At 36.1% G+C, this 22,986-nt stretch overlaps 1 protein-coding gene across 2 annotated transcripts in view; it reads left to right on the top strand.

Moving 5' to 3' along the window:
• The window catches only part of SPAG16 (sperm associated antigen 16), a 968,306-nt gene that overhangs the window by 16,081 nt on the left and 929,239 nt on the right, over window positions 1–22,986 (top strand). For both annotated transcript variants that reach the window (XM_070458611.1, XM_070458612.1), the window contains exons 2-5: window positions 4,745–4,791; window positions 5,967–6,062; window positions 10,138–10,256; window positions 16,070–16,207. In XM_070458611.1, coding sequence (XP_070314712.1) covers window positions 4,745–4,791; window positions 5,967–6,062; window positions 10,138–10,256; window positions 16,070–16,207 — 400 coding nt within the window. The remainder of the gene's footprint in view (window positions 1–4,744; window positions 4,792–5,966; window positions 6,063–10,137; window positions 10,257–16,069; window positions 16,208–22,986) is intronic.

Raw genomic sequence — 22,986 nt, forward strand, 5'->3', positions numbered from 1 at the left:
TTTCTGGAAACAAATGACTGCCTACAAATTCAGCCTCTTTTTTTTCCCCCAAATGTCAATCTTTTTTGTATCGGGGTATAGAAGGAGATCAGTCCTGGGTGTTCACTGGAAGGACTGATGCTGAAGCTGAAACTCCAATACCTTGGCCACCTCATGTGAAGAGTTGACTCATTGGAAAAGACCCCGATGCTGGGAGGGATTGGGGGCAGGAAGAGAAGGGGACGACAGAGGATGAGATGGCTGGATGGCATCACCGACTTGATGGGCATGAGTTTGAGTAAACTCTGGGAGTTGGTGATGGACAGGGAGGCCTGGCGTGCTGCAATTCATGGGGTCTCAAAGAGTCGGACACGGCTGAGCAACTGAACTGAACTGACTGAACTGATAGATGATTAACAATGTTTTAGTAGTTTCGGGTGAACAGTGAAGGGACTCAGCCATACATATACATGTTTCCATTCTCTCCCAAACCTTGCAGGCTGGCACAAACGATGAGTAGAGTTCCATGTGCTGTATAATAGGTCCTTGTTGGTTATCCATTTTGAATATAGCAGTGTGTACATGACCTTCCCAAACTCCATAACTATCCCTTACCTCAGTAGCTCTGTTTGTTTTCTAAGCCTGTCTCTTTTGGTTTTGTAAGTTCATTTGAGAAATTTGATATTTCTCCTTCTGTCTCTGATTTACTTTGCTCTGTATGACACTTTCTAGGTCCATCCATGTTGCTATAAATGGCCTTATTTCATACTTTTTAAGGCTGAGTAATATTCCACTGTATATATGTACCACATTTTCTTTATCCATTCCTTTGTCAAGGGACATTTATATTGCTTCCATGTCTTGGCTGCTGTAAACAGTGATGCAATGAACATTGAGATGCCTGTATCCTTTTGGATCATGTTTTTCTTTGGATATATTCCCAGGAGTGGGATTGTAGGGTTTTATGATAGCTCTATTTTTAGTTTTTTGAGGAACCTTCATACTGTTCTCCATAGTGATTGTACCGATTTACATTCCCACACAGTGAAGGAGTATTCCCATCTCAACTCATTCTCCAACATTTGTTGTTTGTGGATTTTTTTTTTTTTTCTGTTTGAATTTTTTTTTTCCATTTATTTTTATTAGTTGGAGGCTAATTACTTTGCATCATTACAGTAGTTTTTGTCATACATTGAAATGAATTAGCCATGGATTTACATGTATTCCCCATCCCAGTCCCCCCTCCCACCTCCCTCTCCACCCGATCCCTCTGGGTCTTCCCAGTGCACCAGGCCCGAGCACTTGTCTCATGCACCCAACCTGGGCTGGTGATCCATTCTGACCAATTTGAGGTGACATCTCATTATAGTTTTGATTTACATTTCTCTAATAACATCATGGCAAAAGACGGGGAAACAATGGAAACAGTGACAGACTTTTTCTTGGGCTCCAAAATCAGTGGACAGTGACCGCAGCCATGAAATTAAAAGATGCTTGTTCCATAGAAGAAAAGCAATGACAAATTCTAGATGGCATATTAAAAAGCAGAGACATTACTTTGCCTGCAAAGGTCTGTATTCATTGCTGTGGTTTTTCTAGTAGTCATGTACGAATGTGAGAGCTGGACAGTAAAAAAGGCTGAGTGCCATAAAATTGATGCCTTCGAACTGTGGTGCTGGAGAAGACTCTTGAGAGTCCCTTGGATTGCAGGGAGATCAAATCAGTAAATCATAGAGGAAATCAACCCTGACTATTCATTGGAAGGATTGATGCTGAAGCTGAAGCTCCAATACTTTGGCCACCTGATTCGAAGAGCTGACTCATTGGAAGAGACCGTGATGCTGGGGAAGATCGAAGGCAGGAGGAGAAGGGAACGACAGAAGATGAGATGGTTGGATGGCATCACCGACTCGATGAACATGAGTTTGAGCAAACTCTGGGAGATGGTGAAGGACAGGGAGGCTTGGCATGCTGCAGTCCATGGGGTCTCAGAGAGTCAGACACGACTGAGTGAACAGCAATAACTAGTGATGTTGGACATCTTTTCATGTGCCTACTTTTGTTCTCTTTGGAGGACAGGTCTTCTGCCCAGTTTTTGAGTGGCCTGTTTGTTTTGATGCTGTTAAGCATCATAAGCTGTTTGTAAATTTTGGAGACTAATCTTTTATTGGTCACATCATTTGCACATATTTTCTCCCAATCTGTGGATTGTCTTTTCATTTTATTGTTTCCTTTGGTGTGCAAAAACTTCTGAAAGTTCCTGTTTGTTTACTTTTGTCTTTATTTCCATTATTCTTGGAGATGGATTGAAAAGGATATTGTGATTTATATCAAAGGGTGTTCTGCCCATTTTCCTCTAGGAATTTTATAGTGTCCAGTCTCACATTTAGGTCTTAATCCATTTTCAGCTCACAAAATCAACTTATAATCATTGTTTCTCAGAAAGGGACATATTTTTCCATAAAAACAAGAGTCCAGCTTCCTGTAGCTGAACTTCAGGAAATTTTATATTATTAAGTGAAAATGTGTCAGGAAAATATAAATCTAGAAAAGGAGGAAGATTCAGAATGTCTTTTATGTATTCATTCATCTTAACAGAAGATCATGAGTGATTTAGGAGACTCCTCCACAGGTACTCATATCTTTTCAGAACAAGGGAAGGAAAAACAGACACTTGTTTTTATTACAAGCCAGGCACCATTCTAAATGATTTCCATATGCTAACCCTTGTTAACAAGAGATGTAGTATAGCATAGTGAAAACCAAACTTCTAGGGCTGTTTCCCAACTCCGTTAGGTCCTGACTCTGTAACTTTGTGCATCTGAGTGCTGATCTGTAAAACAGAGATAATAATAGTTCATCCTTATTGGTGGGATGAGAATGAAATGATTTAATACATGTAAAACCCATAGGAAAGTGCCTGCTGCTGCTGCTGCTAAGTCGCTTCAGTCATGTCCAACTCTGTGTGACCCCATAGACGGCAGCCCACCAGGCTCCGCCCTCCCTGGGATTCTCCAGGCAAGAACACTGGAGTGGGTTGCCATTTCCTTCTCCAATGCATGAAAGTGAAAAGTGAAAGTGAAGTCGCTTAGTCGTGTCCGACTCTTAGTGGACCCATGGACTGCAGCCCACCAGGCTCCTCCATCCATGGGATTTTCCAGGCAAGAGTACTGGAGTGGGGTGCCATTGCCTTCTCTGAGGAAAGTGCCTGGCTCCTATTAAATACCATGTGTGTGTTATCAGTTCTCATTACAAACAACAGAAGTTGTTATTCAGACTGTCAGGTTACTCTTGGAGGATGGAATGACAGAGAAATTTCTGATAATCACCAGCAAAATGAAAACTAGGGTAAACTCATATTTGATTTTCATAAGCATTGCTATATATTGAAGTGTATTTTAAACTTGGCATAATAAAGTCTGTAAATGTGAAAAAAGTGTAAACCTACCAACCAATCAAGAAAACAAGTATTACTGGCACATACTTTGATTTCTTTTAAATTAAATGTTATCTTGAAGTTTTCATTTGTAGTTAGAGTATTAATTTTTGAAGCTCTTACAGCAATTCTATTGAAAATTTTTATTAGAATCATTTTCATTGATATTTTAATGCTGATATATATTGATACTTTATGAACTGCTCTTGTGATTATTATATAGCTTATATTTGCTTAAAAATTAGGCTGCCTTTTCTGAGAATATGATTTATTAATTTTAAAATTGAAATATATAAGAAAGAGTGAGCTGTAACTTTTATTGATGAAAACATTAAAATCTATTTTTCACTTATATTTAATTTTAGTATACTTTTTTTTTTTGAAAATTGCTCAGTCCTGTCCAACTCTTGGTGACCCCATGGACTGTACAGTCCATATATATATTTCTCCAGGCCAGAATACTGGAGTGGGTAGCCTTTCCCTTCTCCAGGGGAATCTTCCCAACCCAGGGATTGAACCTAAGTCTCCCACATTGCAGGTGGATTCTTTACCAGCTGAGCCACAAGGGAGGCCCAGGAATACTGGAGTGGGGAGCCTGTCCCTTCTCCAGTGGGTCTTCCTGACCCAGGAATGGAGCTGGGGTCTCCTGCACTACAGGTGGGTCTTTACCAGCTGACCTACCAGGGAAGTGCTTTGTTTAATCCCAATAAAAAGTCATTGTGAAGGACTCAGAAATACTGGAAAATTCAGTGTGGTTTGAGATTTGTTTGAAAAATTTATTGTCATAGTTTTCCTGTCCATCATTTTTATCTCCTTCTAGTTTATGATACTCTGATACTATGTACATTTTTAGAAGCCTTTTTAGAATAGAGTTGGAAATTATTAGACAGTGGCTCAGTTGGTAAAGAATCCACCTGCAATGCAGGAGACCTGGGTTCGATCCCTGGGTTAGGAAGATCCCCTGGAGAAGGGAAAGGCTACCCACTCCAGTATTCTTGCCTGGAGAATTCTATGGACTGTGCAGTCCATGGGGTTGCAAAGAGTTGGACAAGACTGAGTGACTTTCATTTTCACATAGACTAAAAATAAAACTTTTCATGAGTTTGGATTGTGTCAAATAGTAATTTAAGACAACAATTTAAATATTTTGTTTTAAAACTTCTATAATTGTGAGCTGTATGAAGAAGAGAAATTAAAAAAATAATTTACATGTATTTACTAGCTTGATAAGATATTTGAATCTAATAACTATTTTAAGGTTACATCAGTTTTTAAATGTACTAATTTTATTCCATATATTTTGAGATTCAAACTTAACGGTATATTTAGAGGTCACTATAACTGAAGCATCTGAAGATGATTATGAATATGAAGAGGTAATTTGTTAATTTTATGTTTTCTGTAAATTCATTACTGTCATTCCTGTGAAATATTATTTTATTTTTCATTAAAATTTTTTTCTTCAGTGATACCACGTTTTCAAGTGAATGTAGCTAATCACATAGTTAGAATGAGATCTGAAAATTGTATTTAAAAATTTAGATAGGTTAACACATCTGGCTCTTTTGATTTCCCTGTTGTTTTCAGAGTCAGCCTCTCATCACCTTCCTTATGGATCCATACTAAAGTCTGTCATCTCTGTCTAGCAGGTGTTCCCTGTCATCCACTCTGCCCTTGGCAGGGTTTCCCAGATTCCTACTACCTTCACGGAGCATAGATCCTATGCTTCCTTTCAACTTAGCTATACTTCTGTCTAATAGTTACTGTCTCAGACCTTTCCTTTAATTCATTGTTCCAATGGAAACTATCATTACATCTGAGACTATGAGGACAGAGTCACTCTAAGATGATAGAAGCTGTAAAGGAAATTGTGGAAGCAAGCCTGGAAGTTGTAGCATGGGCAAGCAGGAGACATTTTACCACTGGAAAAGTGGAGTTAATATTAATACACACCACATGAAATACATTAATAAATGTAACAGGCTTAAAGCTGTGATCAACACATAAGAAGCATGCAATAAGTGTTCACTTTCATTAATGTCATAGAGTCAATTGCATTCTTCCAAGAGCTTAACATTCAGACTTTTAAAAAAAATATTAGACAATTTACTAGAGATTTGCAGTTGCTAGTAGTTATGGCTACGGTTCATGGGATCACAGAGTCAGACATGGCTTAGTGACTAAACAACAAATGGAAAGTAATGGTGAAGAAAATCTGCATTGAGGAGAGGTTGGTAGCATTTAGAAGGCCTAGCTTTTTTTTTAGCAGATTTTTTTTTTTTTCAGTAGAGTTGTTAGACTACATTTGCCAGTACAGATAAAACAAATTGCCCATAGCTAATATCAAGTTATTAGAAGTAACACTGAGTGATGTTTATAAGGCTCCCTACTTGTTAGTTGTTAATTTTTCATAGGTCTTCAGAATGACACAGTGTCTTACATAAAGTGTATTTCTTTGATCATTTGTTTTGTGAGGAAAATTTATTATCTAAAATGAAATAAGGTATTTTATATTCCCCTCTTTCTATCTTTATCTTTCTCTGTGATTTAGATACCAGATGACAATTATAGCATTCCAGAAGGTGAAGAAGATCTGGCAAAAGCAGTTCAGATGGTCCAAGAACAGGCTACAGATACCCAGATTTTGGTGAGAATTTTGAACACAACCATAGCCTACAGTTTGACAGTGATCTTTTCCATGTGAAGTTTTGAAAGTCATTTAAGCTATAAGTTCTTCACTTACTAGATGTAGCTCTATCACCTAATGTCCTTTTCATTTCTATTTCTTTATCATCAAACCTTTTCTTTTAGTACATAGTGGTATTTACTCTGCCTTGCATCATCATTTTCCACATGGTGGTCACTTTTGCATGACTTTGCAACAAATGACACTTTCTTTCAGAACTGTCTTTAAGCTCAATGAGGTTTAACCAAGGATTTTCAACACTTGCACAAAATTTGTTATTGTATACCTGTACTGCAGTCTATTTTGTAAGCATCTGTGTCTTTTGTTTTTTGTGGAAATATTTGGATCACAGGGAATGCTTGATATATTATGTTTTTTTTTTCTTATGAGGCCTGTGAACTCATTTCACTAGAGAATATGGTGGATGCTTTCTAATTATACCACCACCAATTAACAGTACATAGAATGATAGCTTTACTGTAAAATTGAAAATTCAATTAAAATTGACAGTAATTTAATGATAGAAAAATATTTGTAAAGTGCTACTAATGCTAATTAATACTAAAGTCATGCTAGTACTAATTAAGAAGATGGCTTTTCCTCAAAAATGAAACCTTCCTGTGAAATGTGGAGGAAATTATTATACTCTTTATTTAGGTGCTGATTTGGCTTCCTTAGTGCAAAATAATATGGGATAGACTTCACTGCATATTCTGCCCTGTGTCAGTCCTGTATTTTGTAGATTTCCTCAGCTGAGAAATCCAGTAACTCCTTTCCAACATATCTGTCCATTCAAAATTGAAAAATGGTGAAGAGCAGAATTTCTTGAATCCAGGATTGATTATATTCTAAGTGGAGGGCTTTAGCTTATAGTAAACTCTATTCTCTAATGTATCCTATGGATATAGTTCCTTCTCTTGCTGCTGCTGCTTACTCACTTCAGTCGTGTCCAACTCTGTGACGCTATGGACTGCAGCCTGTCAGGCTTCTCTGTCCATGGGATTCTCCAGGCAAGAATACTGCAGTGGGTTGCTATTTCCTTCTACAGGGGATCTTCTTGACACAGGGATCCAACCCGGGTCTACCGTGTTGCTGGCAGAGTCTCTACTGCTGAGATACCAGGGGAGCCCCATAGTTCCTTCCAGGTAGACATAAAGTGAAGTCTGCCACACAGACTTTATTAGTATGTTGTAATTTACAGGTAAATTTTAAAATTTTGAATGATGAGCAGTGGATAAACACATCAGTTGCATGAATATGTATTGCTCATCATCTTCCTTCTTGCTTTTTACATCATTAAGTTAGTGAAAGTCACTCAGTCATGTCAATCCATGGAATTCTCTAAGCCAGAATACTGGAATGGGTAGCCTTTCCCTTCTCAAGGGGATCTTCCCTACCCAGGGATCAAAGCCAGGTCTCCCGCATTGCAGGTGGATTCTTTACCAGCTGAGCCACAAGGGAAGCCCAGGAATATTGGAGTGGGTAGCCTATCCCTTCTCCAGTGGACCTTCCCGGCCCAGGAATCGAACACGGGTCTTCTGCATTGCAGGTGGATTCTTTATCAACTGATCTATCAGGGAAGCTTCATCATTAAGTTGAGGAGCATTAAAAAAATACTTTTTGTACTACTCATTTATAGTGGTACCTGGTAGCAAAGATGTCTAACACAATGATTGACACATAGTAGGCACTCAGTGTATAGCAGTTAAATAAATGAGTGAATGGATAAATAACTCATTGAATGAAAAAATTATGACCCAAAATATAATTGTATTTTTGTGTCTGTTATCATGCTAGAAGTTGTTTTTAAATCCAAAGATAAATCCGAGAAGGGCAATTAGGGAATAAATTCAATGTCGTAGCTGTTATATCTTCTGAACTAAATATCAGTAATTCTCTCATCAGTTTCTCAAAAGCTAACTCAAACTTCTAACTTTGCAGGAGTTAATTTTCTAGATTTATGACATATTTATAGCTGATTGATAGTCTTTTAAGTTTTTATCTGTTTTTTTTGAGCTCTTTAGAGAAATATTACTATGTAGAAAATTCACAAAAATTTCCTTTAGGCATTTAAAATTATATATGGATTTATATTGTGATAAGCATTTCAGTTTTATATTTATAATTTGGTTTTTGTTTTTATAGTATTTTGTCTTCAAAAACTAACTTTGAGTTGTGCCATGGGCTTTCTGTTTTAAGAATATTTATTGTTTATGAAACCAGCTTCCTTTTGTTATGATTTTATTACATCTGTTTATGATCAGCATATATTTTCTTCTATGTTGGAGGATAGCAGTAGTCCCAATTCAATGAGGACTTGCAGACTTTTTTTTAAAGTTTGAAAATAAAACATCAACATCACTACTAGGATGTTGAATATATTTGAAATTATTAAAAAGTTGAAATTTGGAAGTAATGTAAATAGCTTTATTTGTTAAAAATTAACAAGGATAATTTATTGAAGAGTTGACATTTAAATTCTTGTAATTTTCTTTAAACCTTGGTAATATGTATTTTATATATATATATACAACTATATATATTTGAGAATTGATACATGTTTTATTTCATAAACTTTGAACTTTCTGTTCTATACAATATCAGTTTCCTTGATAGGTATAATGGTTCTAAACTCTGAAATAAAATATAGCTTTGTTATATTTAGACTGATTAATGAAAAAATTAAGATAGGAAATGTTATTAATCTATAATGAATATGTGGTTTTGTTATACTGTCAATTGTTTCTTGAAACTGAAGTCTTTTTTCTAAGTATACATGTAAGTAGAAATAAGAATAGACACACACATACACACATATATTCTTTAGAAATATTTGTATGTAATTTTATGGAAAAACGTTTACTTACATTCAAGTTGGGTTTTCCCCTCTACAGCATGAGCCTTCTTTTTAGCATACTATTGCCATTTGTGGGGGGTAATTCTTTAGCTGTTTTGGTTTTTGGTTTTTTGTTTAGCTAGTGTTGGAGGTGCAGTCTCAAAGGTCATTTTTTTGGCCATAATTCTATAATAATATAATTTTTATAAAATTAAAATTTTGATCTTTAAAGATGACATTAGCAAGGTTCCTAAATCATGTAATTGTTAAATTTCCTGACATCATCTTTCTACCTCCTCCTCTAAGAATATGAGACATTTCTTTGAAATAGTGTTTGTGGAAGGTTAATTAACTGAACAAAACTACTATACTGTTTAACATATTTGTCAATAGTTCTCAAAGAATTTTATTCTAAGATATTCTCCTATATATTTATTCAGAAATAGTATCAAATATGTAAACATGTGGACACAGTGGGGTTCTATTAAACTTTACTTATGAGAAAAGTTAACTCACCCCTGATATAGTTGATAGACTTATTTATTTCCATTATGAAATAGGAGTACAAGGATGCTCTATTGTGCATAATTTATTCCATAGTGTTGCTAAAAATCAAGGCACCAAAACCACATTTCTTTTTATAATGATAAGTAAAAGAATTAAGCAATCCATACTTTTTTTCTTTTTTTGAGTGTGTTATATACTATTGTTAGGGCAAGCTGACCTCCTTATTGTTTCTTGGACAGTCCAACCATAGTCTTGTCTGCCTTTGTACTTGCTGATGCTATATCTGGAACACCTCTTTTCTAGATATATGTTCACATGTTACTTTCTCAATGTAATCTTTCTTCATCATTGCTACATACATAGCAGACCAGCTCCACACACGTATCTGATCTATAGGTGGCTTTCCCTCACTTCAACCCTCTGCTTTTACCCCCAGGCACTTAGTATCATCGGCGATATGGTAGATTTTTAATTTAGTTACTCATTTTCTGCCACATTCACTTGATTATTAGTTATAAGGACTGAGTCTTATCTGTTTTCATCACTGCTTTGTCCCTAGTGATTAAAATAGTTCCTGAATGTAATATTCAACAAAATTGTTTAAAAAGTGAATGAATGAATGAATGTAAGGCCTGGCTGTACAATTAAAGCTTTGATAATTTTTAAATAAATAATTTCACTTTTAAATTTTAGGAGCAGAAAACAGTCTTTTCTCCAAAGCATACAGTACCTGAAGCAATAGAAGACTTTCTTTGCAATTTCCTGATCAAAATGGGAATGACCAGAACTCTTGATTGCTTTCAGTCTGAATGGTAAATAATTAAGTAGATAAATAGTTTTCTAGAAATACTAACATTATTTAACATGTGTACTTTTAATCATCTCAAAAGACTTTGAGTGACTCAGCTTATGTAAAATGAAAGAGCTGGATAGAAGCTTTTTCCATCACTGCCACTGAAACCACAGCACAAACACATAAACAGTCAGGATATCAGTTTCAAAGAAGTTTTAAATTAAATCTCTTTTCTAAATATTCAAATTTAAGTGATTCACAAGAATCAAGTAAATGGAACATCTCTTGGAGTTATATAATCCAGGGCTACTTAATGAAATGTTTAAAAAATATCTTTTACATAATTACAAGAGTATTGTTTCCTACGTAAGACACATCCTGCTAACAGTACTACTTTGCTTGTTTTACTTAGAACGTAATGCCCTGCTTTTCTCTACTCACACAACTGATTCTTTTTCTATCAATATCCCTTCATTTATAAGTAAGTGAAATTGCATTGTCAAATGATACCTATACAAGGCTTTCTTGTTATAACTGAAAATTTTAATAACTTATTGTTATGAAAATCAGCAGGCATACTGTCTTTATTCCTTCGCTATAGCAATAATGTCATCAGGCATGTTTTTGGACTCCTAGCATTATTTAAAAAAATATTATTAAATAATTGGATAATAAATGTTTTGTTTTTTTAAAAGTCATTGCATATTATAGAAAGAAGGAATAATATATATAAAGTTGTTTATGGTGTTTTGGAGTTCAATCCTATAATAATTTTAAATATAAGGCACAATTTATTAATTTCTACTAATCCAACTTTGATTTAATTTTTGTATTTTGCTGTTTTTGTTCGAATCTACAGAGACCATTCATATAGAACTAATCAGTTTCATTACTTTAAATTGCATGTCTAGTGTTAATAAATTTAATGAGGAGAGCCATTTTTCACTAATACAGTTTAAAAAAAAGAGCAGGTTTGATGGTAGAAAAATAATACTCTTCTTAGTAAATCTAGAAATTGTGTGAATGATTTTTATAATAATGTCCCTATAAAATAATTACAAATGTATTAGAGAATATATTTTTGTAAGAGTAGATAGATGATTAATTTGCATTACTAATGAAATGATTAATGTAGTTCAGTTTCCTATTTTTGTTCTAAAGATATGGGTTTAGGATATGTAGTGCTTACTTGTTTCACCAAAGCATGAAATGATTCCCTTGGAGAAATCTGAAACAAAGTATACTCTTAATTAGGTGTTTGTTGCCATATTATCCTTTTAGATTTAGCAATTTGAATTGAGATGAAATTTCAGAAGAGTGCAATAATATTAAGGTTTATAGAAACCCTAAGTAAGCATATCATTTATTGTAATATTATGATTTTAAAGTAAAATTTGTATAAATATCTCTTCATTATTTGGGTTTAGTAATACTGTGGTTCAAATAATTTTATTCTGATCCATAGCTGCCAGTTTTAAATGAGATTGCAAATTATCTGTAATGAGATTATACTGTATTGGATATTTTTATTTCAAATGAAATATGTTTTACTTTGATTAGAAACCTTTATTAATAATGCATAGTAAGTCTATGGGAATGTGTGCTTAGTCACTCAGTCGTGTCTGACTCTTTGTGACCCCATGGACTGTAGCCTGCCAGGCTCCTCTGTCCATGGGGCTTGTCCAGGCAAGAATACTGGAGTGGATTGCCATGTATATTATTTTTATAATTTCTTATTATGGGGACGAACACTTGTAATTTATCATTTCTATAAATTAATTTAATCTTAGAAAAGGTGATGAAACAAGGTTTCCCTCTTGTTGATTTGTAAAACAAACCCACAAAAAGCAAACAAACTCCAAAATCCAAAACACCTGGGCAGTAGAATTTGATTTATGTTTTTTCATTCTTCAAACAGTAATTACATTAAGTCCATTAAATCTGGGGTCAGTAACTAAGACCCTGGGGCCAAATCTAACCTGCCTCCTGTTTTGATAAATAAAATTTTACTGAAGCACAGCCATGACCTATCTTTTAGGTATTATCTGTTTGTCTGTGGTTGCTTTCATACTACTACATATAACAGCAAAGTTAGTCACAACAGAGACCATATGGCCCTGAAAGCTTTTCTTTTCCCCCCAAATTCTAAATGTTTATTTTATGGCCCTTTACACAAAAAAATATTATACATGTATCTATATAGATATATGTATGTGTGTGTGTGTGTGTGTGTGTGTGTATAAAATATTCTATGACCCACGAAAAGTCTATACTGTGGGTTTAGTCAGTAATATTTTTATGACCATTTAGAAGTGCTCTGTGAATAATGATTATTTCCCTGGGGGCAAAATTAAAGTGTTACAATGGAGAAAATATGGTAGTGCATTTTATTTACCCTGACTGAGCACATGTCAGCCATCTCCTTTCCTCCTCTGGACTGTTTTGCTGGCTGGTAACAAGGTCAGGGCTCACTCACCCAAAATGTACATTCTTGCCTCTACCTTCTCTATTACCTCAAACTCACTCCAACTCTTTTTCCCTTTACAGCCAAATGTTTTTTTTGTAAAACAGGAACTTTATTTTCTTTCTTTAGTGATTTTTTTCTGCATTAAATAAAGCCAGTGGCTGAAAGGCAATTTAAAAAATAATAATTGGAGGCTAATTACTTTACAACATTGTAGTGGCTTTTGCCATACATTGACATGAATCAGCCATGGATGTATGTATGTCCCCCATCCTGAACCTCCTTCTCACCTCCCTCCCCATCCCACCGCTCAGCCAATTTTATGGTCAGAAAATCCTCATAGTCCATTACTTCAGTCAGTCCTTATGTCTTCTCTTCTGAGATAAATATAAACTACCTTCCAAATATGGATAGAAAAGTGATTTTATGATTAAATGATATATGTTGTTTGGTAAGTTTTGGCAAATAGTGAACTGTAGTCTACCAGGCTTCTCTGTCCATGGAGTTCTCCAGGCAAGAATACTGGAATGGGTAGCCATTCCCATCTTCAGGGGATCTTCTAGACTCAGCGATTAAATCCAGGTCTCCTCTGTTGAAGGCAGATTCTTTGCCATTTGAGCCACCAAGGAAGCCCAAATATCACTTGATCTTGATTCAATTGTCTTGAACTTTTGTATATTAAGAAGGGTTCTCTTGCTCTTTTTTGGTTTCAGATAAGATATATAACAGTGGCTTCCCTGGTGGCCCAGACAGTAAATCATCTGCCTGCAATGCGGGAGACCCGGGTTCAGTCCCTGGGTTGGGAAGATCTCCTGCAGAAGGAAATGGCAACTCACTCCAGTACTCTTGCCTGGAAAATTCCATGGACTGAGGAGCCTGGTAGGCTACAGTCCATGGGGTCGCAAAGAGTTGGACATGACTGAGCAACTTCAAGATATATAACACATAGCACAAAACATATGACTACTAATGTGTAATATATTAATAAAGCTAAGATGTATATATGAAAATGCTGAAAAATAAATATTTTAAACTTATATTTCGCTCATCTATAGCAAGGTTTGTAGGGAATTTGGTTAATAACTGTATTACTTGAAATGTTTTTTTCTATGATCTGGTTTTTTCTTTAACTATTAATTGCTACATATAATGATTAAAACAAATTATTAACTGATTTATAAATGATTTTCTGATGCACCTTCATATTTCACTTAGAACGTAGAAGTTCCACAGGTCTTGGTTCCTTTCTACCAACCCACTGCCTCTGATTTCAGCATGCTCCATCTCTTGTTGCATGGTTGAGCCATAGACACTGTCCCTGAGGCCAGCTCTCCTCTACTGGATGCTCTCGCCTACTCAGTACATGACTCCTGCAGTTGTCCCCTCCCTCCCCTGCACTGTGAAAGATTTCCCTCTCTGCTGAATCAGAGGGAATTTGATGTACAATAGTATGTCATGTATTAAAAACATAGGAGAAGACAGAATACCCTTGACTCTACTTTCTCTTCAGGTTCATCCTGATTTCCTAGGCTCTGCTTTTTAAGGTCTATCTCCTTGAAAGAGTTTGCTGCCACTTCCTCATTTCCTGCTCTCTCATTCCTACTCTAGTTTTACTTTCATCTCCATGACTGTATTTGTGTGTGTGTGTGTGTGTGTGTGTCTTAGTCACTCAACTGTGTCCAACTCTTTGTGACTCCGTGGACTGTGGCTCACAAGACTCCTCTGTCCATCAAATTCTCCAGGCAAGAATACTGGAGTGTGTTGCTAGTCCCTTCTCCAGGGGCTCTTCCCAACCCAGGAATGGAACCAAGGTTTCCCCCATTGCAGGCAGATTCTTTATCATCTGAGCCACCAGGGAAGCCCCTCCATGAGTCTACTGAAACTTTTTTTCAGTGACTTTACATTGGCAAATTCAGTGGTTGATCCTTAGTATTGTTCCTATTCATTCTCCTTATATCATTTGTTACAGTTATTCATTTCTTACTTCTTGCAGCACTTTCTTCATTTGATCCCTCAGTCACAGTACTCTCCTGTTCTTTCACTGCTTCACTGACCCCTCTCTTTCTTAGTCTCTGTTTGGTAGTGTTTCCTCTCTTCCCAACCTCAAAACAGCCTTAGAACTTTTTTACTTTTCACTTTACATTTGCTTCCTAACTGGCCTTTATCCAATCTTGTGACTTTAAAGTGTATCTATTTACTGATCTATCCCAGATTTAAATTTCACATCCTGACTTTTCTCTTAACTTTTGAGGTGTACTTACAATGTTAATTTTCATTTAATTGCCTAGCAGACATAGTGCATTTAACATGGATAAAAACAGTTCCTTGATTTCTCTAAACACCAAATTCCTACTGCATTTGTTCCCATTTCACTAAATGTCTGTCCGTGGCTCAGCCAAAAACCTTGGAGTCATCCTTGATTTTCTTTTTTAACTAAAACATAATATCTGATCTGTAAGCGAATTCTGTTGGCTTCATCTTCACAGCATGTCCAGAAGGGACCCATTTCTCACAATCTCCTGCTGCCAACTTTTGTGTAATCTGACGATTTCTCTCATGGACTCTTGCAACAGGCTCTCTGCTTCTACTTTTTATGCTCTAGAGTCAGTTTCTTCAGCGAGACGCTAGATTAATCCTTATTAAACATAAATATGTTCAGCATCTCTTGTCTCTCAAAGTCTTCCAATGACTTTGGTCTAATTCAGAGTAAAATCACATTCCTGTTTCTAGCTCCCTGCTGTCTTTCCTGACTTATTTCTCACCACTCTCTTTCCTGCTCACTTAGTTGGCTCCATTTCCCGATACTCCAGATGTACTGATTTTCTGCTTTACATTGTACATGTCAGGCACCTCCTTATCTCAGGGCCTTTACACATATTTTTATGTCAGCCAGGAGTGCTTCCCCACATGTCCACACGGCTTAGTCTCTCTCTTTTCCTTCAGGTCCCTGATCAAATAGTCAGTTATACTTTCTCTGGCCGCCTTAGATAAAATAGCACATTACTTTCTACTTCAGGGTCTGTTTTTCTTATCTGCCTTTAATTCATAGAATGTGTCACCATCCATACTAGAATGGAAACTCCATTAGATAGGTAGAGACTTAGACATTTTTGTTAATTTCACTGGTGTCTGGACTAGTGCCTGGAGCATAGGAGCTGTTAAGTTATATTTTATGCACCATGATGGTATTAATACTTAGCATTTCATTCTAAAAATATATTATGAATATTGACATTTTAGTTTAAAAAGTAACATTGCAACTTATTACTATAAATATTCCCTTACACTTAACTTTTTGAAATGTACATAAGTTAAACCAATTTATTAGAAAGAAACAATATGAAGTCTTTTGTTTGATTTTATCCTAGGTATGAGTTAATACAGAAGGGAGTAACTGAACTTAGAGATGGTGGGATTGTTCCAGATGTCTACACCCAGAACATGCTTTTAGAAAATGAGAACAAAATTTTGAAGAAAGATTTGAAGCACTATAAACAAGCAGCTGAGTACGTTATTTTTTAATGACTTTTTTTTCTATTTTGAACTAAATGAAAATAAGGCTTGAATTCGCCACTATGTGGATGGTGGTTAATGCACCAGAGCTTCAGTTCTGGAGAACTGAATTATATTTAAATTCTAGTTGGAAAGAATGTGAAAGGCTTCATAAGCAACTTAATTGAACAGATGGGCAGAACACTCACAACTGTACTTCGCCATCAAGAGTGGGATGAGGGGGGTTGTGCAGGAGGTTGTTAATTTGCTACTTAACATTTGCTACCTGCGGGAACCCAGGTCTCCTGCATTGCAGGAGGATTCTTTACCAGCTGAGCCGCAAGGGAAGCCCAAGAATGCTAGACCGGGGCCTTTCCCTTCTCCAGGGGATCTTCCTGACCCAGGAATTGAACCGTGGTTTTCTGCATTGCAGGCGGATTCTTTACCAACTGAACTATCAGGGAAGCCCAGTTCTTTTCACTTGGATGTTCATTTGCTTCCTTATGTATTTTGAAAGTCATATGGTTTGTGGAAATCTTCCCCCATGAGAGTAAGCTGATTTCAAAATAATAGTAAAATTGTAGGAAAAGCTAGAGGAAGAAAGAACCTCATGGACTGTAGCCTGCCAGGCTTATCTGTCCATGGAATTTTCCAGGTAACAATACTGGAGCAGGTTACCATTTCCTCCTCCAGGGGATGCTCCCAACCCAGGGATTGAACCCACGTCTCTTATGTCTCCTGCATTGGCAGCCAAATTCTTTACCACTAGTTCCACCTGGAAGCCCCAGTGTACTCTTAGTAGAGGAATTTCAGTATTTGAAAATTCCCCAAAGAAAACTGTTATTTTGTAATTTTGTAGCATGAATTTATGCACAGTGGAGAAGCTTAACAGAAAGCAGATCTCTCTGCAGGTTTCTCTCATTCTAAAATTAATGAAAGACAAGCAATTTTTTTGGCAAATAGATTTAGATAAATAGGCAGTATTATTCTGGCAAAGACAAATGTATGAATGTGTTGACCTGAGGTGAATCTACTCATCTAAGACAATGTTAGATGAAAAATCAATACTTAGATATGGAGTAGAGACAGTTTATGCTTTGTTCATTAATTTTTATTAAACATTTAAAGGAGGGTTTCTCTGTTAAAAGAATCATATTAAAACAAAAAATTAGATAAACAGAACTACCATATAGGAATGAAGTATTTCTAAGAACTTTGTAAAAAAAGTTTAAAGAAACAAGACTATTGCAAACAGAAGGAAACATTTAAAATAAGCTTCTACTTTTGAAAGGTGGCAGTAAATAAAAATAATCTGTATGATTGTTTATTCAAGTTATTATATGAACTTGTAGAATTGTATTTTGCAAGTTATACAAATTTAATATTATCTCTGTGTGTGTTAGACACTCAGTCGTGTCTGACTTTTGTGATCCCATGGACGGTAGCCTGCCAGGCTCCTCTGTCCATGGAATTCTCCAGGCAGGAGTACAAGAGTGGATTGCCATTTCCTCCTCCATCATATTATCTATGCATATACTATTTTGGGTTTTGGATAGAAGTGTATGATCCCAGAATGATGCTACTAGAACCAGCATCCTCTCTATTCTCAGTTCTATTTCTCAGCAGTGGTTTGCACTCTTGGCTCTGACACTCACTGTGATTCTGTATAGATGCCTAATGGATGCACTGGGAATTTGACATGGCAGATTTTTCAGAGTGCTGCCTGGCATACTGTTTCAGATCTTGATCTCGTTTGAATTATTGCTCAAGTTTGCTAATTTCTTTTGTATAGATAGAGCCTTTTTCTGCAGTGAGATTTGTCCCAGTAATATGAAATGATCATTTTTACTACTGGTTGTTTATTTACTATTATATATAATAACTATAATCAAAATGATACAAACTATACCTGAATTATTAACTTAATGTTAAAAAGCATGATTCATACAGATATCACTCAAATGAAATCTCTTATTCATGTTTAGTAAAATATCAGGTTAGTAAATGTTTTTAAGATTTACCTGTATTTACTAAAATATAGTTTTAGTTTCAGTGGTCTTATGGTATCTGTCAAATCTATCTCACTCTATAGAATTAAACCTACACAAATTAGAAAGGGAAAATATTTATTTAGTTTAATCTACCTGACATGGAAAGTATGAAGGAAAGCTGCTTGACCCTTTATAAATGTTTAACATTTATAGCATTGAATGAATACTAAGCACATTGTGCTTCACAGCCCTTTTTGATGACAGGTATTGCCTCTTTGTTGGATACATTCTCAGAAAATGGAGACTGACATTTTGTACAAAATTCCCAAAACTACCTCTGTCATGCTACATGTTTGCCCCAAATTGTAAGTCTCATCACACAGGTTTTTTTTTTTTTCTTTTTTAAAAGGGCTAGAGGGCATTTATTGGAAAGCACTGGAGTAGCCATAGATTTGAAGAAAATTTCTCCCCATACATCTTTCTTCCCATAGATAATATTTGTATAGAAAGGCCCCGAGAGGGAGGCTTCCTTGCATTTCACACAAGGCCCCACACTCTTTCCTCTGGTCCTGGCCTTGGCTAGGCATTCATCTTCACAGTCTTCTCCTCTAGCTCCAACTTCAACAGTCTCAGCCTGGAACCTATTGGCTTAGATCACACAGACATCTTGGATCAGACCCTCATCCTTGGGTCTCAGTTTTCTCATATCTTAAATGGATAGGTAGGACTAAATGTCTGAAGATTCATGAGCTTGTTGCATTCTATGGGAGACATGTCCTTTCATTCTGTATTCCTTAATGGTCTGTCGGAGGTGGACCTCATAGCACATGACACACACCACACAGCAGGTCTCCTTACATGTGTGAGAGCGTGTATGTCTCTTTCCCAACATCCATTATAGCCCTGACCCGCCGAGAACTGAATCCTATGGCATTTCTCAGGATCCTTGAGTCCTGGGCCAAGCCCTGGAGTGGGAAAGACTTTCTTATGATGCAGATGAGGTTGGGGAGATTTTTCTCCAAAGGCGCATCACACAGGTGTTTCAGTTTGATTTGTGAGGATATTTTCCCAGTAACGATTAAGTGCTAAACATGGAATTCTCTTTAAGGGGTTTACATTAAAGTTTACTGTTTAAAGATTAAGCCTGTTTCTTAAACCAAAATGAAAGTGAAGTCACTCAGTCGTGTCTGACTCTTTGCGACCCCATGGACTGTAGCCTACCAGGTTCCTCCATCCACGGGATTTTCCAGCAAGAATATAGTGTCAAATGCTAATAATTAATATTTAATATGTAAGGAGAGTCAGGTTACAGATGTGTTTTATAGTATCTTGATTAAACGAGTAGCATTTAGTGATGTATCTGGAAAAATCAGCAAAATCATATAAGCTTAATATTTATCTAGGGGAAATTTGCCATGGAAAGAGTACTGTACTAAAAGTTCAAATACCTGGCTTCTGCTACTTATTAACTCAGTTTCCTTATTGTTATATTGGGAATAATTATGCATAATATTATTAACTCCTAGGGAGTAATGTGATAATTAAACAAGACAGTCTACATTAAAGAGCTGTGTAAATCACAAAGTGCTTTGAAAATGTCAGCTATTATTATCAATATCTCTAAAGGCTGTCATCCCTAGATTTTTAAAAATTATCACATCATTATTATTTTTGAAATCAGCAATGACGAAGCATGAGGATGAAATGAAAAGGGAAAATATTTCACTGTAAAATAATTAAGTTGCTATAATTAAAAAAGAAATTGTCTTTTTCTCTGTTATAAGAAATGACAGTTTTAGAACAGAGGCTTTCCCTTATTTGCTACAAATGTAGATTATCTTTTAAGATGTAAAATTTGGGTTATGGTTTATCTGTATGTATAGTGGTGGATGTTTACCAAACTTACTGTGATTATTTTGCAATATATGTAAACATCCAGTCAGTATATTATACAGCTGAAACTGATACAATGTTATGTGTCAATTATATATTGATATGAAAAAGTTTGGGACAAAACTGCTTGGAAAATTACTTTATAGGTGTTTTTAAGGGAATAATAACATTATTAAAAAGGTTCATAGTTACATTGAATATATTAATATTGCATACTAGATACTGGAGAGGAATGATACGAGTAGTAGTTTGACATTCTTTGTTGGAAGATTAGAATCTAATTGTACTTTTACATTGAAAGGTGGCCCAATTGTTATTTTTGGTTATTTTATTTACTTATTTACTTGTTTTTTGCTGTGCTGGGTCTTCATTGCTGCATGGGCTTTTGTCCAGTTGTGATGAGAGGGAGGCTACTCTCTAGTTGTGGTGAGTGGGCTTCTCCTTGTAGCGGCTTCTCTTGTTGTGGAGCAGGGTCTCTAGGGCACACGGGCTTCAGTAGTTGTGGTACATGGGCTCAGTAACTGCAGCTCCCAGGCTCTAGAGCACAGGCTCAGTACTTGTGGCACATGGGCTTAGTTGCTCTGTGGCATATGGAATCTTCCCGGATCAGAGATCAAACTTGTGTGTGTCCCACATTGGCAGGCGGATTCTCCACCGCTGAGCCACCAGAGGAGCCCCAAGAAATATTTTAAGTTCAGAGGTCTAGAATCAAAGTGACCTCTCTCATATTTGCAGAAAAAATGTTAGTTGTATGAACACTAAAAACATCACTTAGAGATATCTTTCACAGTTAAGACATTATTTCATAAACCTTGTTTTATTTGGTAGCTGACCTGCCACACTATTCACCTCAATCTGAGGTGAATAAAAAATTACAGATTTTATTGATTCGAAACCTTGATTTTGTTTTGTATCTTGGCTAGCATTTTGTGTCTCTTGCTAATAATGAATAATGTAGATGAGTGGTCCCCAGCCTTCTAGGCACCAGGAAGTGGTTTCGTGGAAGACAAGTTTTCAGTGTACCTGTTGGGGTTGGAGGGATGATTTTGGGATGATTCAGGTGCATTACATTTTTTGTGCACATTGTTTCTGTTTTTATTACATTAATTCCACCTAGATCATCAGGCATTAGATCCCAGAGGCTGGAGACCCCTGATGTAGACATTGAAACTATTCTTAATTGGATGTGTTACTACTAAAAGCCACATTGGACTGGTACTTAATGCTCTGCAGTTTGGCTTTCACCCTGACTATTCTAGTCAAGTGTGCACCCTATTTTTCATTCTTCTCCTCCCTCCCATGCTGTGAGAATATGCTTTTCTGCCTCCTCCTTCTGCCTCACAGACAAACTTACCTTCATGCTGTTTAAGCTCTCTGAGGTGTGTTGTCCAATGAGATGGCCACTAACTACATGTGGATGTTGACAGAACATGTTGAATCAGGTGACAGTAGGTGCTATGCAGAAAAAGAACACAAGTAAAGGAGACAAATGACACATGCTTTATACAGGATAGTGAGAGAAGTCTTCTCAGTTATCTGGAAAAACTGAAGGAGAAGGCCATGTGTCAACTTGGGGAAAGGGAATTCCAGGCAGAAGGAAAAGGAAATACAAAGAACCTGTGTTGGAGACAGCTTAGTTTGTTGGAGGATGAGTAAGGTGACCATAGTGACTAGATCCATTGGGTAAGTGGTAGAGGCTTTTGTTAGAATTTTCTTTTTTTTCTCTAAGTGAAATGTGAGGCTAATGGATAGTTTTGAGGAGAATCATAATGTAAAGTGGCTCCTGTATGGAAAGTAGACTGGATGGAGGGACATAATGGAACTAGGGAGAACATTATATCCTGCATAATCTTATAGGCTGAATTATCTTGTTACTACATAATAATGAGTCAGACCAGCTCCTTATGAAACAATTAGGTCCTTGAACACATATTTAGTTATCAAATTCTTCATTACTAACTAACTCCAGTCAAACTTTTACTCAGGATGGATAATAATATCAGGTCAGGTATTAAGGATAGAGTAGCACAGTACATGCTGTCTGCCACTTATTAGTTATAAAAATGTTATTATCTCTCAGATTTCACATATGTGAGTGGGGTGGCATTATCCTTGAAGGCATCATTTTAAAGTGTTTAACCCAATATCTATCACATGATAAGTGCTCAGTAAGGTGGCTCAGCTGGTAAAGAATTCGCCTGCAAAGCAGGAGACCTGAGTTCGATCCCGGGTTGGGAAGATCCCCTAGGGAAAGGCTACCCATTCCAGTATTCTGACCTGGAGAATTCCATGGACTGTATAGTTCATGGGGTTACAAAGAGTCAGACATGACTGAGCGACTTTCACTTTCAGAAGGATTAAATCAATATTCTATATTAAAATGTCCTTTTTTTCCCCTCCTTTAAGAACACTCATTACAGTTTATAGATGTATATATATATATGTATGTTTTATTTCCTTATTCATTTTGTTTATACATCTGAGAGATAAAGATTGTGCTTGTCTTATTCATCACAGTGTAATGAGGATTGTATCTAGTACACAGTATTATTAAGTGGGTGGAATAGCATTATCATCTTCATCAACATTATTATTAGCAGCATCAGTAACACTGAAGATAGACCCAAGAGTGGTATCTTTTCCAAAAGTCAGGTATAAGGCAATTTATTTGTTTGTTTACATATATTGTTTTTAATTCTGAACAAATATCAATTGCATAGAAAGTAAACAAAATAGAATAATGAACCTCATGAGGCAGACAGTTTCAACACTTATCAACTTTCTGCCATTATTTCGTTTCCACCCCACATTCGTCTCTACCCCACATTCTATTTATTGTTTTTATCATTTTTCTGAGTTCTAATTTATATAAATTGAAATGTGCATATCTTTAGCTACATGATTTTGAC

The sequence above is a fragment of the Odocoileus virginianus genome, chromosome 30, assembly GCF_023699985.2.
Source record: "Odocoileus virginianus isolate 20LAN1187 ecotype Illinois chromosome 30, Ovbor_1.2, whole genome shotgun sequence".
Taxonomy (NCBI): Eukaryota; Metazoa; Chordata; class Mammalia; order Artiodactyla; family Cervidae; genus Odocoileus; species Odocoileus virginianus.